At 39.2% G+C, this 14,989-nt stretch overlaps 1 protein-coding gene across 1 annotated transcript in view; it reads left to right on the top strand.

Moving 5' to 3' along the window:
• Positions 1-14,989, top strand: part of CNTNAP5 (contactin associated protein family member 5) — a 193,689-nt gene that overhangs the window by 86,434 nt on the left and 92,266 nt on the right. The window contains exons 10-11 of the mRNA XM_039701582.1: positions 1,807-1,913; positions 14,830-14,949. Of these exons, the coding sequence (XP_039557516.1) occupies positions 1,807-1,913; positions 14,830-14,949 (227 nt within the window). The remainder of the gene's footprint in view (positions 1-1,806; positions 1,914-14,829; positions 14,950-14,989) is intronic.

Raw genomic sequence — 14,989 nt, 5'->3', positions numbered from 1 at the left:
TGCCCGTTAAAAGCCAAAATCTCATCCCTTCTCAGAATTCCTGCCTTATAAGGGTAGGGCAAACCCAGAGGTTTTGACCTTCTCCTTTGTTTCTTTCTTGTTTTAGAAACAGGATAGCAGTGGAAATAGCTTCCTGGAAAACTAGAAAACTAGGAATGTAATTCTCATCCTCTCTCCTCATTTTGCATTTGAGCTCAATGATTAATACAAGTCATGACAATAATTTTTATAAGACCAATATATCTTAGAAATGTTTTAAAAGATGTTGCAGATAGTTATAAATAACATACGTTCTTCTTGAATTCCTTATTTCTCTCGTATTTGGATAATACGTAATTGCTGCAGTAATTGAGCAAGCATTAATAAAAATAATCTTTCATGTTAATATTTTAATATGGCCTTTATAATCTTATAGTATAAATAGTGATCCAGTGAACCTGTGTTCTGGAATGAATCTTAGACTCACTGATAGAGATGAATAGATGTAAGTTTGCATGAATGAGCACGGAGCATATTGAGGACAAGAGGTTGTTCTGACAGGCCTCTGGACACATGAACAGGTTCCTTTGGCTTGTCAAGGTTTGGCAGCTCCAAACAGCCTTGGACTCAAGTAAATTGATGAAAATTTGGCTGATGAGGCTCAGAAGGCTGGTGAAGATGGCTGTTAGTGACATACAGGTTTTCTGCTTGCTTGCATGGAATGGGTTTTAATTGTAAGTAATTTAGAAGAAACAGATTGAAAGCCACTGCTAAGGGCAATATACATACTTGAATGCAAAAAAATTTCCTAAGGGTAAGATGAACTGCAATAAAACCACATCTTCAGCTAGAAAAAAATCAAGGTAGCACCAGTGATTTTGCACTAACACCCTGGAAAGATCTGGGCACTGAAAGAGTTTTGAGGCTCAAATTACAGCAGAGCAAATCCTAATGGAGTTCTGTAGTGTAAAGGATAAATTGATTGCCTGTTTCCTCTCCACCCACCCATCACAATTGAATCAGCAGTATAAACAAGTTACTTATTTTTCAGAAGTCAGACATACTGTGTAAAAGAGATTAATATACAGTAAGAGGGAAAAAAAAAAGAAGAAAAAAAGGCAAATAAGAGAACAATCTGTTTCCATTTAAGCTGGTGTAACTCCATTGCACTGCCTACATTTATACCAGGGGAGTTCAGATCAGCATTCACTTCTTGTCCTGGAGATTGAATTTATCTCCCACAGCTTTTATTTCTGTTCATTTCCTAAGCTGCATGCTGTTGTGCCTCTTTCTTCTTTTAATAATTTGTTTCACAATAATACTTTAGAGGCACACCAACCAAAATGAGGAAGAGAGTACAGAACTCATAATTGAAGCATATTTTTCCTCTCACTTTAGAGATTTGCATGCTGTTAGTGTTACCACAAATGTAACTTAGCGTAATTTTGATAACAGTTGTGCCTGTTCAATCAGAGAACACGGGATTCTCCTTTGAACAAGATTTCAATAGCATTTTCACCTGCTACTTGTCTTGCTCTGTGGTCAGAAAGTTCATGACACTTTAATTGCTAACAAGTGGTATGTTTTTTTATTTAGAGTGATATTTGCTTATCTTCTGGATTGCTTAAATGTTGTTTTCTTCAGTGCTTGGATGTGAATCACAGAGAAAGAAATAATTCTTTCATTACACAGCGATTTCAGCCCTAGGAAACTCTTGCCTGAATAAGGAGTTGAGACAGTTCTGTTGGTTTTGATTTTTTTTTCCCCCAGCACATTATTTTTGCAGAAATATTTATAATTAATTGCATTTTTAATATCCCTATTTAGATGTTTACCCAACTACTGTGAACATGGAGGAAAATGCTCCCAGTCCTGGAACACCTTTTACTGTGACTGTAACAATACAGGCTACATGGGAGCCACCTGTCACAACTGTAAGTAAACCCACGTTCAGTTTTCACTTGTTTTGCTTCCTTATCATAATTACAGTGCTCATTAGACATTTAGTAGAATTTGCCTTGCTGATTTTAATCTGTGTTTGGTGCTTTAAGTCAATTTTACCACGCTGGGCTTTGTTTTTAGATCGTATGAAAGTCCATGTAGCAAGAACCCAGTTTCTGACAGTTTATGATTTTGAAATTTTGCTGAACTATTTTTTGGGCTTCTACTATTAACAAGAATACAGAAACATTCAGCTACTGAAATCCACAGCAAAAAGAATATTAAGGTGTTTTAAAGGTTAAAAAACACCCATCAAACAGTAGAGACACAAAATGCTGTGAATTCTGGTAAAAAATAGAGAAAGGAAAAGCCACAATAAAGCCTCTTCTTACAGCTGACTAAAAGGAAAAAATAGAAAATGAAGGTAAATTCCCAGTTCTGACAAAGGAAATAAAGAGGAAAAAAAACTGAGTAAGAATAACAATTCCAGGAATACAACTGTAACCACTCTGGATGCTTGATGAGCACTTGGACCGCAGATAGGATGGCATTGGTGAGATGGATTTTTTTTTACCCCTGTTTAACTAAAAAGCCAAAGAGAAGAAAAGGTACTTAGTGGTTTGAAGCTGAGAATATTGGCAACCATTCTGTCATTTTGGAGACTTTAATGGTTTGCTAGTTAACAGTGAAAGCATTTGTGGGGTATGCAGCTGACAAGAGATTCTGTTGAGGAATCTGTTCATAATTTGTCACCTGAGCTCTACATTGTGAGAACAAAGGAAGCCAAGGGTTTTGTGTGGAAATCATGCCAAGCCAGATGAAGAGAGGGAAGGAAAAGGCTGACTCTATAGTTTTAAAAAGAGGGCTTACTTTCTGTCCATTGCTTCTGTTGTTCCAAAAAAAACTCTTCAAAGCTCATAAGGCCATAGCAGAGTGTTTACACCAGCTGATGACTGGTACAGAACTAGGTGGCCAAATCAGGTGGTGAGAAGGAAGGGGCTCCTTGGGGAAGGAAGAGAACTGTCACTATTGACTGTCAAAGGTGATTAGGGACACAGCTCTGGGCTACATCTGTGCTGTCATATTAGCTTGGGGCCTGAGGCTCACTGTGTTGGTGCCAGCTCAGTGTGGCTTCTGTCCAAAGGAGACCATCTCATACCACAGGGAGCTGGTTCATGACTAGTTTTCCCCACAGACACTTCCATGGAGCTAGTGAAGCCTCCTGCTTCTGTCAACTCTTGTCTGCCCTTCAAAGACACATACATAGTTGCAGTTATTTAAGGTTCACTGATGTGAAACTGCTCTGAAAAGTGTCTCAGGGAGCTCTTGTGTTAAGCTGTGCACACCTGTGATGTACAGCTATTCAGCTGCTCAGCTTGCTTACAACTGATTTATCAACAGCTAATTTGATTCCAGCTAGATTGTGGAGCCAGCTACCCTGTGAGCCAAGCAGTGCTGATAAACAGCAACATTAGTCTGGAGAAATCCATTCATCTATTTGAAATATGCAGTGAAACCAACTCAAAGCTGGTGGGCAAAACCGACGGGTGATACGAAACTTGCAGAACAAGAGATGTTATCACTTTCAGCTGATAGTGGTTCATGTGCAGGAATACCTTTCAGCAGGTGAATGAAAGGCACAGATTTGATCACAGCATAACTCCAGAATATCCTTAATGTATAGGAAACTCTCCAATCATGTAATTCAGTGTAGTACTATCAAAGTAAAACATTTAATTTTGTGTGGTTTGAAACATTACCTCAAGAGGTTTTTATTTTTCTAGAACACTGATGTTGACAGGCCTGAAATTGAACTTATACCACTTTAGAGAGGCTATTTCTTCTATTAAACTGCCCTTCAGACCCAAATCCATGCAGCAGCAAGGGAAAGATTTAGCTGGCAATCTGCTGCAAGCAAAACAGTCATAATTATTTCAGTGTTGCCTGGTCTGAGTTACATCACCATAGGTTTTACCTCATTTTGGTATGGTAAAACGTGGGTGCCACTGGTTGAAAACAATAAAAGGACCCATTCTTTGTCATGTTTTTTGTAAGAACTGCATGGCATGCATCTGCAAGCCAGATTTAATTGGTTTGTGTCTTGCCAACTCAGACTGGGAGATCTTACAATTTTAAAAACTGAGATCTTGAGACAAATTGCTCCTAACTTGCTGTCATCAAATATGAAGCATTGAAATACATTTTATGGTTAGTATATAAGCAGTCTTATTTTTAGTTCCAAATATTCACAGACCACGCAGGATCCTGCTAACAGCTAACAATACATACTATCTCTTCTCCAAAGAGATTGCAGTTAAGTTTCTGAGGGTATGAAAACATGCTGGCACAGGTGATGGAATGCTGGAAAGGCTTCATCAGCATTACAGGTGGCACTTTCACTCTACCAGGTGCATAATTATTTCTAGGCTTTCTTATAGCAAAATAGTCATAAGGTAGAGATTAAAAAGAGGAAGAAATGGAGTTCTTAGTGACATGGGAGAAAGCAATAATGTGCTTGTTTGAAAAATATAAGGCTATGGCCAGAGGAGTTTGACATTTTTGACAAGGCAAATGTCAGAGTCGTGACAGGTAAAGAGGTTGGAAATGTGCCATGAAAAGCAAAGATAAATAGTTTGCATTTGATGCAACATAAGGGAATTAGAGAGTGTCAGAAAAGAACAGTAAGTTGATAGAAGACACAGCTGGGACAGTGTTTGCAAGACTGTGTCAGATATGTGGGACAAAATTGTGTCTGGCATGTCTGAAAATATGTAGTTGAAATTCAAGATGTGTGCATGAAGGAAAAGCATGCATCTGAAAATACATGGAAAAGAACTACCTGGCTCTAGACATGGCCTTAATATAATCTTATTGGAGGCAGCAACTTGCCTGCAAACCTCAGGTGTCCTCCTACTCACTCCAATCCCCTCCAAATCCTGAAAGCTCCTAAACTGTCACAGGATGTTTGGCAATCTTCGTGGTCCAGATAAGGGTCCACTACTGAAAAGGGTGTAGCCCTGTCCTATTAAAGCCTTATTTTGTGGCAGACAGGTTTCACACTAAATTGTCGTCTGGTCCTGCTTCCATTCTCCTCTTCTCTGAACTTAAATGTAAATGCAAGTAAAATCTGTATATGTTTTCTGGGTTTTACTAGTCTTAGTGTTTCCCAACAGATAGTTTCTTGCAAAGCTTATTGCCTGATGCATAAACACATTTCTTTGTTCTGTCACAGTTAATCCTCCTTTGCTAGCTGCCACATGGAATGTTATCAATGCCTTCCAAGTCTTTCGTCATTGTTGTGGTTTGTTTTGGCTTTGGGGTTTTTTCCCCTTTTGGATTTGCCTCTCATCATTACATCTTCCAGTGCAATTCCCATCTTCTCTCTGGCTAGTCACAGCACTGACAAGCAGTTGTGTTTCCATCTCTGTACTCTGTGGTTGTGGAACCCCAAAGCACATTCTCTGCCTTGCTCTCACAAATGCACGTGGATGTGCAGTTCGATGGTAAATGTAGAACTGCTGCTGACTATCTCCAGGTGCCCATTTCACTGCCCACAGTGTGGGGAAACCAGGAGTCATGGAATAACCCTACAGAATATAAAGCTAACTGTTGCTGATTTACATTTCATTGTAGAAGAGTTTTGCTGTGTCTTAGTTTCTCCATCTCTGTTGGAAGTAGGATCCAATTGCAGATATATTAAAAGGTGTGTGATCTATATCGTCTACTGAAATTGTGTGGGCTGTTTCTTTTGAAACTTATTGCTACTTGAGCTTATCTGTAGCTGAGACAGTGCTTTGAGGATACAATCGTGTTTCAATCTCTAAAATGTATGGTTTTCCTTTTTGCTTTATCTTTTAAATGTGTTTCACATAGCTTGCATTTAGATAGGTTGGAAGAGGAGCTCAGCTGAAGCCTTTTAGTGATAAATACTTTCCCAATTTCTCCGGTGTGGTGGGTAGCCTGCTGATCTGTCAGGTATTGGAGTAGTCTGATAAAATCCAGATAGGAGAGGATCCATTACATGTGTGAACCATAGCAAACTGATAATAATGTAATGCTAATTTTCTCTTTTCCTCCTCTAGATACAAACACTGATGCTGGTACACAGCTTGGGAAAAGGCCTGGGTGGGATTCAGCTAATTTATCTTTTGCTGTCTTGGTACTGTGACATCCAAGTTAAGATAGTGGTCTGGTCTCTATCTATATTTAAAAAGGAGTATGAGCTGCTTTCAGAGCTTAACTAATCTCACTATGAGCTAGGTGTCCATGGGAAGTTCATGGACCACCTCTGAAGTCTGTCATCTGTAGAAGGAGGCTGTTCCAGCTTAGAGATAGAGTAGGCAGCTAAAGGTATGACAGAATTATAGGTGAGAAGAGAGATAGTGGGATGTGAATTACAGATCTTAATTTTTATGTATCTGTATGCATATACATAGGTTGATATATGTATTAATTGAAAGTGCATAGTTTAAAAGCTGCATGGTCATGCCTCTCATATTATTAATTCTTGTAATTATTGATAGTAAGAGCAGTAGACTAGTGTAAAGTGACCCTGAGATACAGAATAGTATAACTTCATTGCAAGATACTGATTAGTAATCTTACCTTTTTGTGAGTTATCTTAGTAATTTAGAAAGCTTCATCTTGCCCTTCTGTATTTCTATTATTTTTATTTATGATAGTTTTCAGGTAGGTTTTAATCTTGCATGAATTTTTTAATTCCAAAGAGTGTTGAACATTGATATAAAATATGTTGAGAAATATAAAATAATTAATTAATTCCTCATATTTTGGGGTTGTCAACATGTCCCAAAGCTTTGCAAGGTGATAATTAACAGAATATAATTTAATTCTGAATATTTGCTTTGGTATGTGATCTATCTCACTCATACAGGCATATGTCTTACTGGCCTAGGTAATTGCTGGAGGAAAGAGTCATCCAATAATTGAAATGTCATATAGTCATTGATATGGCATAAACTTAACATAACTTCATGCTTTGAAAGTATATTTTTAATACTAATATGCTTACTGCATATATCATTTTTCTTATCTGAAAAGCTTAATATAGCTTCAGCCAGATTGTTAGCAGTACTGGAGCTGCATCTTAAAATGCCAGCTGGGGGTTTGGTTGTTCTCCTGTGTTCCAAGGTAGGGAGATGTGTACAGTTTGCTGGATGGGTAAATGAGGTTTTGAGAGTTTCAGTCTGAAAGATGCCTACTAGTAAGTGCAGTAGGGCAATTTGCATGTCCTGAGTAGCCAATTTTCCTGTCTGAGGTTCTTGAACAGCTTTTTTCCATGTGTGCTTAAACACACTGGCTTTCTTTGACTAAAGAAAACACATTTAATATTCATATCAAACCTTCAGTACTGTACTTGGTGTTCCTGCATATTTTTGTTCACACCATGCTTTTGGAATATGAATTTTCCTTGTTTATTTTGTAATAAGTTACTGTGTTATTAATGCTTTCCCTTCAGTGGTGTTCATTTAAAAAAAGTTTTTCCCTTTGCTTGAGATTTCCTTTTAAATCACACATTGAATGTTCCTTTTTGGGACTTTTCTGCAGAAGGGAGCATGTGGGAAACTCAGTCGTGTGTGAAGCCAGCCATCCTCAGGTGTGATCATCCCCCGAGGGATGTGGGGACTTGGCAGCAAGACCGAAATACCCAGCTTTGCACAGCATCCTTCACCCCTTTGGTCACTCCTGTCCCTCCAGCACTACCCTTACATTGGTCTGGGTCTCCCTGGCTGCTCTCCTGCAGCACCAGGGCTTGCAGGTGACCCCGCACCAGCACTAGCCTGGGCTCTGTGATTGTCACAGCTGCCTTCCAGCCACAGCAGGGAAGTGACAGGGGAGGATGGCTTGACACGACCTTGGCCAGGGGGAGCCTAAGCTTGGATGGCAGGATTTGTCTAACAACCAGGTGAAATGGGAGCATCTCTCCTGAGCATCCATTTAGGAGATGCTGTGCTAAAAGGCATTTTAATTCTATCTGTGGAAATAACATATTCTTTACCAGATGAGCAAGTACATATTCTAAAAAGGAAGAAATAAGCTGTCTGTCATCCAGGCACGTCACAGCAGAGACTGCATTATTCTGTCAAGAGCAGAGCTGTCACAATCCAGGTTTTGAGAGTACATTTTTCTGGCATTTAACAAGACAGTGGTATTTTAGGGGTGAGAATGATGATCATTCCCTGAGTTCATTGCTGTACTAATCCCTCTGTTGTTGAAATAAGAAACCTGCCATTGCATATTGCTTTCTTTTTTATTTAGAAAAATCTTTTGTTCATTGCTCATTACTCCAAGTCTGTAAGAGCAGATCTGTCAGGCCTAAGGTACCTGAGCAGAGATTGAAATAGTCATCTCTGATCTGCCTCCAAGAGCTCTGAGCATTTTGTTGAGAACACTTAATTTGGCCTGCTCAGCATTTGTGTGTATCTGTTTTCCCAAGGTCAGTCTGTGGCTGGTTGAATATCCTGGCAGAATCCCCAGCTCTTACTGGCCTCTCCAGTCTAACCAGTACATAAGTTCTCCCCTCTGAATGCAATAGTAATTACCATTATAGGGGTTATTATTACTCTTCTTGTCTAAGGTGCAAAGAATTACAAAATTATTAAATGAGTCTGAAATTATGTTGCTGCAAATATTCTGTCTACAGTTTTTCATGACTTTGCAATTTTTAGAGATGATAAAAGCAATATTTTAGTTGAGAAGTGGACAGTGTCAGCACCTCCCAATGAAATCAAGAATTAAAGTTCTTTAAGTCCCTTTAATGTATTTTATTTATTATATCACCATAAAATGGTCTCTCCCTCTGAGAAATTGAAAATTATCAGCTACTTTTATTAGATCATGAGAATCTAATCTTGAAGCAGGAATACTACAGGCTTCATTTTGGTAATCATAACTAGTAGAGCTCAAATTCTGAATCCCTAGCTCACATTTCATACAATGAAATCAATTTCCAAAGTAATTGGGAATGCAGTCAGAACAAAATATAGGGAATTTTAAGGTTTACTTCTATTTTCTGAGGAAAGCTATCTTGGTGTCCATTAAATCTGAAAAGGACAGTGTCATCTAAGGAAAAAACAAACAAACAAATGTTTTTTTGTTTGGAAGTTTGCATTGTTGCTGGTATCTACATTAGTAACGTGCTGCTGGGTGCAGCAGAGAGAGGTTTACCTTGCCTGGTCTTCCCAGCAGCAAAACTGAACATTGTCACTGTAACCTTTACATTGAGTGCAACGGCAAGTGGGATTTTTAAATGTGGGGTAAGAGGTGCATCTTACTGGGTGAATAGCAGGTTCATTCACCCATTGAGGAGAGGGGGCTTTAAATATGTTGCTCCTTGAGAACAGAAGTTCTCAAACAGTTATTTGCAGAAGTTCAAGGCTTTGTAAAAAGAATGCCCTTTCCTTTTTTAGCCAAAGTAGGACTGTAGGTGAAAAAAACCAAAAAAGTGGCCTGAAAAAGAGCAGAGATTTCATAAGTTAGGAACATCAGGACAAAGGAAACAGAGCTAGAACTTATGAACTGAGACCATCTAAAGGCTCCTCTGCTGAGCAGCCCCGCAGTGGAACAGGAAGCCTGTGCTTAGCAAGGGCTGCCGTGGAGACTGCAGGTGAAATGCATGGGGCAAAAGTAACACTGGAAGCCAGATATCAATATAGTAAGGGGCAGTCTAGAAAAACTGGACAAAAAAGATTTTTCTATTGGAAAAAAATAGAAGTTTGACATTGGAAATGTTTGTGCTTAGGCATGAACTGTTATAGATTTCAGCTATGGCAGGGATAAAATCACCTCTGGTTTAAGGACTGTAATTAGAACAGTTGGATTATCAGGTTCAAAATACTTCAGAGAACTGAACACTGACACAATTACTCATATATAAAGTCTTTCAGGCTTGTGAAGCATATTGAATAAAGGCTGAATTTTCAACTGCAGACCCAAACCAAGAGTGACCCCAGTCCTTGCAGAACTGACCGTGGCTGACCAGCCATAAGGGTCTTGATGCAGAAATTAAGAAATGGAATTCTGAATGGTTTTTATACACAAAAGGTCAAGAAAAGGTTTTATTATAATGATATTACAATCTGACAATGCTTTTCTGACACTGAAATCTGAATCATGGATCTGTAGCTTGAACCATGACAAATCAAAGTGAATATTTAGAGTTTCACTAGGATATTTCTGTGGGGGCTTGAAAAAACATGGGATGTATACATTTTAGAGCCATGGTTTTGATTTTTGAGCTTATGAATGTTTATATCACAGAAAACATGAGAAAGCATGTAGAATTAGGATGCTGCTCTGACTGGGGATAAAGTGTTTATTTTGTGAATGCTGATCAAAATTTGACAAATGATTTCCTAAGCACCTGGGAAGATGAAAAGTGAGAACTAAAGGGAAATATAAGCATTATGATCAGTGAGTAAAGCAGTGCTATAAATGAATGTTCTGATATGATGAGCTGTTGATCTGAAAAGCTAGTTCAGCTTGAGATACTTGAGACTGAAAAAGATGTCTGAGGGAGAAATTGGTATAGTTGTTTTACAGAGGAGGCTGGGAGATAGATATCTTGAGCTCTGTCAGTGCAGTGAATGCCTGCACACCATCAGCACAGCCCATCCTAGCAGGTAGCAAGAGCACGGCACTTACTTAGAGGAGCAGCTCTTGCTCTAAAGAATGGGGCTCTCAGGCTGCATCACTTTCAGCAGCCAGCTCTGGGAGGATTTTAAATTTCTTTGTGAAACACAGGAGCAGCCTTCAGCCTTTAAAAAAACTCCTTATAGAGCAAAAATGTCAGCATAGGGTCTATCCAATGTTATAACTTACAAGTGATTCTGGCAGGAAAAAAAAAAAAGACAGTAAAAGATATCCTTTGTGACCAAGTAAAACAGATATCTCTGATGTCGTGTCCCTTACTAAATCTGTGACCTTGGAGTCAGGCTGTTTCTTGTTTGGTCTTGGTGGTGTAGCCAGTTATCAGCAACAGCCTTGTGACACTTTTTACACTGTTTTCTTGCCTTGTGCTGTACCTCACCGTAATGCTTTTACCAGCCATCCCTGTGAGGTCCAGGCCAAGCTTGCAGGGGGTGGTGTGGGCTCATGGGGCTGCTGACTTCTCTTTCAGTGGAGCACTGCCAGGATGCAGCTCTGTGAACCTGCTCCACCCTGCTGCCTGTGCCACTGCAGTGCCACTGCTGCTGGCAGAACTGCTCGCCCAGAAGGGCCTGAGGAAACACAGCAGGGGCTCAAAGTCTTAAACTGGGATTTTCAGTGTTTCTGGCTCTCTGAAACAAATGGTGCTGGGAAGCATAATTTTATCTTCAGCGGCTGGTGTTAATCAAAATTTGCCAAAGAAAGAAACAAACAACAAAATAAACAACTGGGAAGGTGGGAGAAGGAAAGCTGATCTTGCTTTTATGAGACAAAAACAAGCTAAAGGTTTCATTTTTGAAATTATGCTTTTTCAAAAGTATTTTAATGAGAAAACAAGTTTTGCATGAACTGCCTATCAAGAAGGCTAGGTTTTTTTTTTGTTTCAGTCCCATTTGGGTGAACATTTTACAATAGAAAAACAAATTTGAAGAAATAAAAGTGTAAAGACTATTGAAATACTTCATGGAAAGGAATGAACCGACTAATATTTTTTTTTAATTTACTTAAACATTTTAAAATATTGGTTAAAACAATCATGGTGGGTTCTGCTCTGAATGGAGCTGATTAATACCTCTGCTTTATTAAAAAGGTTCAATTACTACAGATTCTCTTTGGCATTAAAATGTGTGTGTCTGTCAACAGTTCCATCATTACCTTTGGTGCTTGCTTTTTGAGAGTGGGGCCTTATATACCTAAATGGTTGGTGACTTTAATTGCAGTTAGAATAATGGTTTCCCTAGCATTCCTGAAATGAATACAACTCCATCTACAGCAGAGAGGCCTGACACAAAACAGAACATAAATGTGAAGGCAGTTGTCAAAGTTGAGGTTCTGGGGTCTCAACAGCCACAGCTGACTGTCTGTTTTTTTAATATGATATTTTTGATTGCAAAAGGAGAATAATGAATGCAAAGAGATCTTGTCTTTCATGGACCCATAAAGATGGCTTCAAGTTGTTACTGGCATGATAGAGCCTTTTTCAGCAAATGGAATTGCATAACTCTATTCTGAAGCAAACAATCTTCTGAGGCCACAAAGGAGTTGAGCAGAGCTTGGAATGGTTGGTGCACTTGAAATGTCTGTAGGGGCATCTGCCAGTGGCTGAAAAACAAACATAATTTTCATTTTGATGCATTTTATATAGAAAAAAAAGAGCAAAAAAGAATTAAAATCAATGGCCCATCTGCTTGCAGACTAGAAGTGTGCAGTACCAAGTGCTACAGATACAGGCATGTGAAACTTTGTGTGCATGTACAAAATAAACTGCCCACCAAAACTGCTTTTCACTAATCATGATGGAATATGTTTTATGTGCTAGAGCTCGAGGTTTATGGCCTTTTCCCATTTCTTCTGCTACTTCCCAGTTTGTAGTGTTGGATTTCTCATATAACTGAAAGGCAAACATACCAGGATAGATTCCCTTCTGGCAGACATAACTGTAGTTTTATGGAAGCTTGTGTATCCTTTCAGAATTATACCAGTTGAGCACCATAAGCTTGATTTCTAGGTCTATATAGCCTTTTTCTTCTCGAAAGTTACAGTGACAAAGGGGCCATATAAAGGTGAGTAAATAATCTCTGTTTGAATCTGCCCACATTATTAATGGCAGAATCTTCACATCTTTCTGTACTAATTTGAAAAAAGTAGATCTGGGCTCCAGCCAAAATGACAGTCAAGAAGAAGAACACTTAGAAAGAACAAGTTGTGATGAAGACTGAGATTTGCTGTGCCAGTTCACTGACAGCATATTTGTTTTATGTCTCTACCCCTCGCACCATCCTTTGTCTTCAAAAACACTTCAGCAAACAATTCAGAGGAAGCAATTGGCATATTCCCTAATGAGACAAGATGAAGTGTCCTGTAACGATGATGACAGCAAATTCACTAAGTGAACTGCAGTTTTAGAACTTTGCAAATTGATCAAACCATGATTCCTTGGTTGCTTACTTAATTGCCTGTTACCATCTCTCTCCTGACCTCCATATGCCCACTGCTTCTGTCAGCACTTCTGCAACTCTGGGACTCTGTCAGCCCCTCAGGTTGTGAACACTGGAAGAATAGGTTCTGGTTTGGGGATTTTATTTAACTTGCATTTAATATGTGTTCTTGGCCAGCCGTCACAGTGGGAATTCAGAGATATTCAGGCCTCCTACCATGCTTGAATACATCAGGCTGTGAGGAAAAAGCTTTCTTAATTCTATTTATTATGGCATGGATGCTAATTAAGGCACTGTCTCATCAGGTGCTGAGTACCTTAAGCAGCTTCTTAACCCTGGGAAGGATAGTGCTGTGCTTGTTTAACACTCAGTGATGTTCTGTCTGCTAAAGATGTCTGGTCAGGCAGGAAGTGTGCAAGGGAGAAGGATATTTTGGTGAGTATACAAATGATTGAACGATGAGACTTAATCCATAGCCAGTTTGGACCAGAGCCCCTAGAACTGTGGTTCTATTTTGTTGGCAGAAGTGAAGAAATGGACAAGATCTAAGTGGTGAACTGTCATACAGCATTCTTCAGACAAGGCTGCTTCAGGGCTCGCCATATATGCCTTTTTGAAAGTTTCATTGGAGAAGTTTCTTTAAGGGAATGAGGGAAAAGGAGGGATGTGAATCCATGTGTGCAGAGGAGTGAGAGTAAGGAGCTTTTCCTGCTGCTGTGAAGCAGTTGCTGTCTTCTGCAGGGATTGTGTTTAGGAGTGGTGAAGAAGTGCTGTCCCTGCCAGTAATCTGCAAAGCTCCCTGAGTTCCTTTCAGATGAAAAGCACTGGGAACTTTGCAGTTGTATTTACAGCCTCAACACAGCAGTTATAAACTCTTAGGGAAAATAATTTTGTCAGTATAATCAGGTAAGTTTAAGCAGGTGGAGAGGTAATAAATAAACTCTCCTGAAATGAGATTTAAGGTTGTTGTTCAAGGTCCAGGATCATACATGTGACTTTCTGATACCTCTCGACTGCCTCTCTGTGTGAGTTTTGTCTTTGCCTCATATGACGTGACAGTTGTAACTTTCCTGAAAATATGCCTCCAATACAAAGATTGTACTGACTGACTGTTTTTCCTTCTTTTCTTGCTCTTGGTGATCTGCTGTACTTGTTTTATTGGATTTTCATAGGCACTGATACTCTGAGAACAATATTGATAAGCACAGAGAAAGAGTTGGTTGTATAAAATTAGGTCTAAAGCATAAAAACGTAACCTAGGATGGTTGGACCATGTCTGAGCTTGAGCTTTTCTGCTGGGGAACAATGAATTTCATTTGGATAGTAGACTATAGTGGGGCTTTAATGCTTTCTGTTAACTTTATCCTGCAGGGAGGGTAAGGACTGGCAAAAATATCTGTGTTGACAAGGCTTAAGTGTATGCCTAGGTAGTAAATCATGTGTACCTGTGTGTATGTAGGTATGTCTTTGAAATACCATACATGGTGAATGTATGTACCACCCCATGACTAGATATATCACATTTGAAAGTTCATATCCCTTTATTTAAATATTTACATACTTTAATCCAAAATGAAGCAAGTACCTGTATCTTCAAAGCCAGCATGCATTAAGTTCAAGGAATTAGTTAAAGAAATGTGTGATTTTGAGCATGGATTCAGGCCTAGATGCAGTAAGATTTCACATGCTAATCAACTGTGTGCTAACAGGGTATGTTATGGTAATAATTAATGCAGTATTCATGTATAGAATGTGTCTGTCTGTGCTCTGGCTGTGAAGCACTCACTCTCTCTTTCTTTTAAAGCTGTCTATGAACAATCCTGCGAGGCTTACCGACACCAAGGGAAGACATCAGGTTTCTTCTACATCGATTCTGATGGAAGTGGACCACTGGGACCACTCCGTGTTTTCTGCAATATAACAGGTAATGACCTAACCTTGACTTGGCTGCTTGATCTCAGGTC

The sequence above is a fragment of the Passer montanus genome, unplaced genomic scaffold (assembly GCF_014805655.1).
Source record: "Passer montanus isolate IOZ18808 unplaced genomic scaffold, ASM1480565v1 scaffold1, whole genome shotgun sequence".
NCBI classification, from domain to species: Eukaryota; Metazoa; Chordata; class Aves; order Passeriformes; family Passeridae; genus Passer; species Passer montanus.
This window is presented reverse-complemented; position numbering and strand designations above follow the sequence as displayed.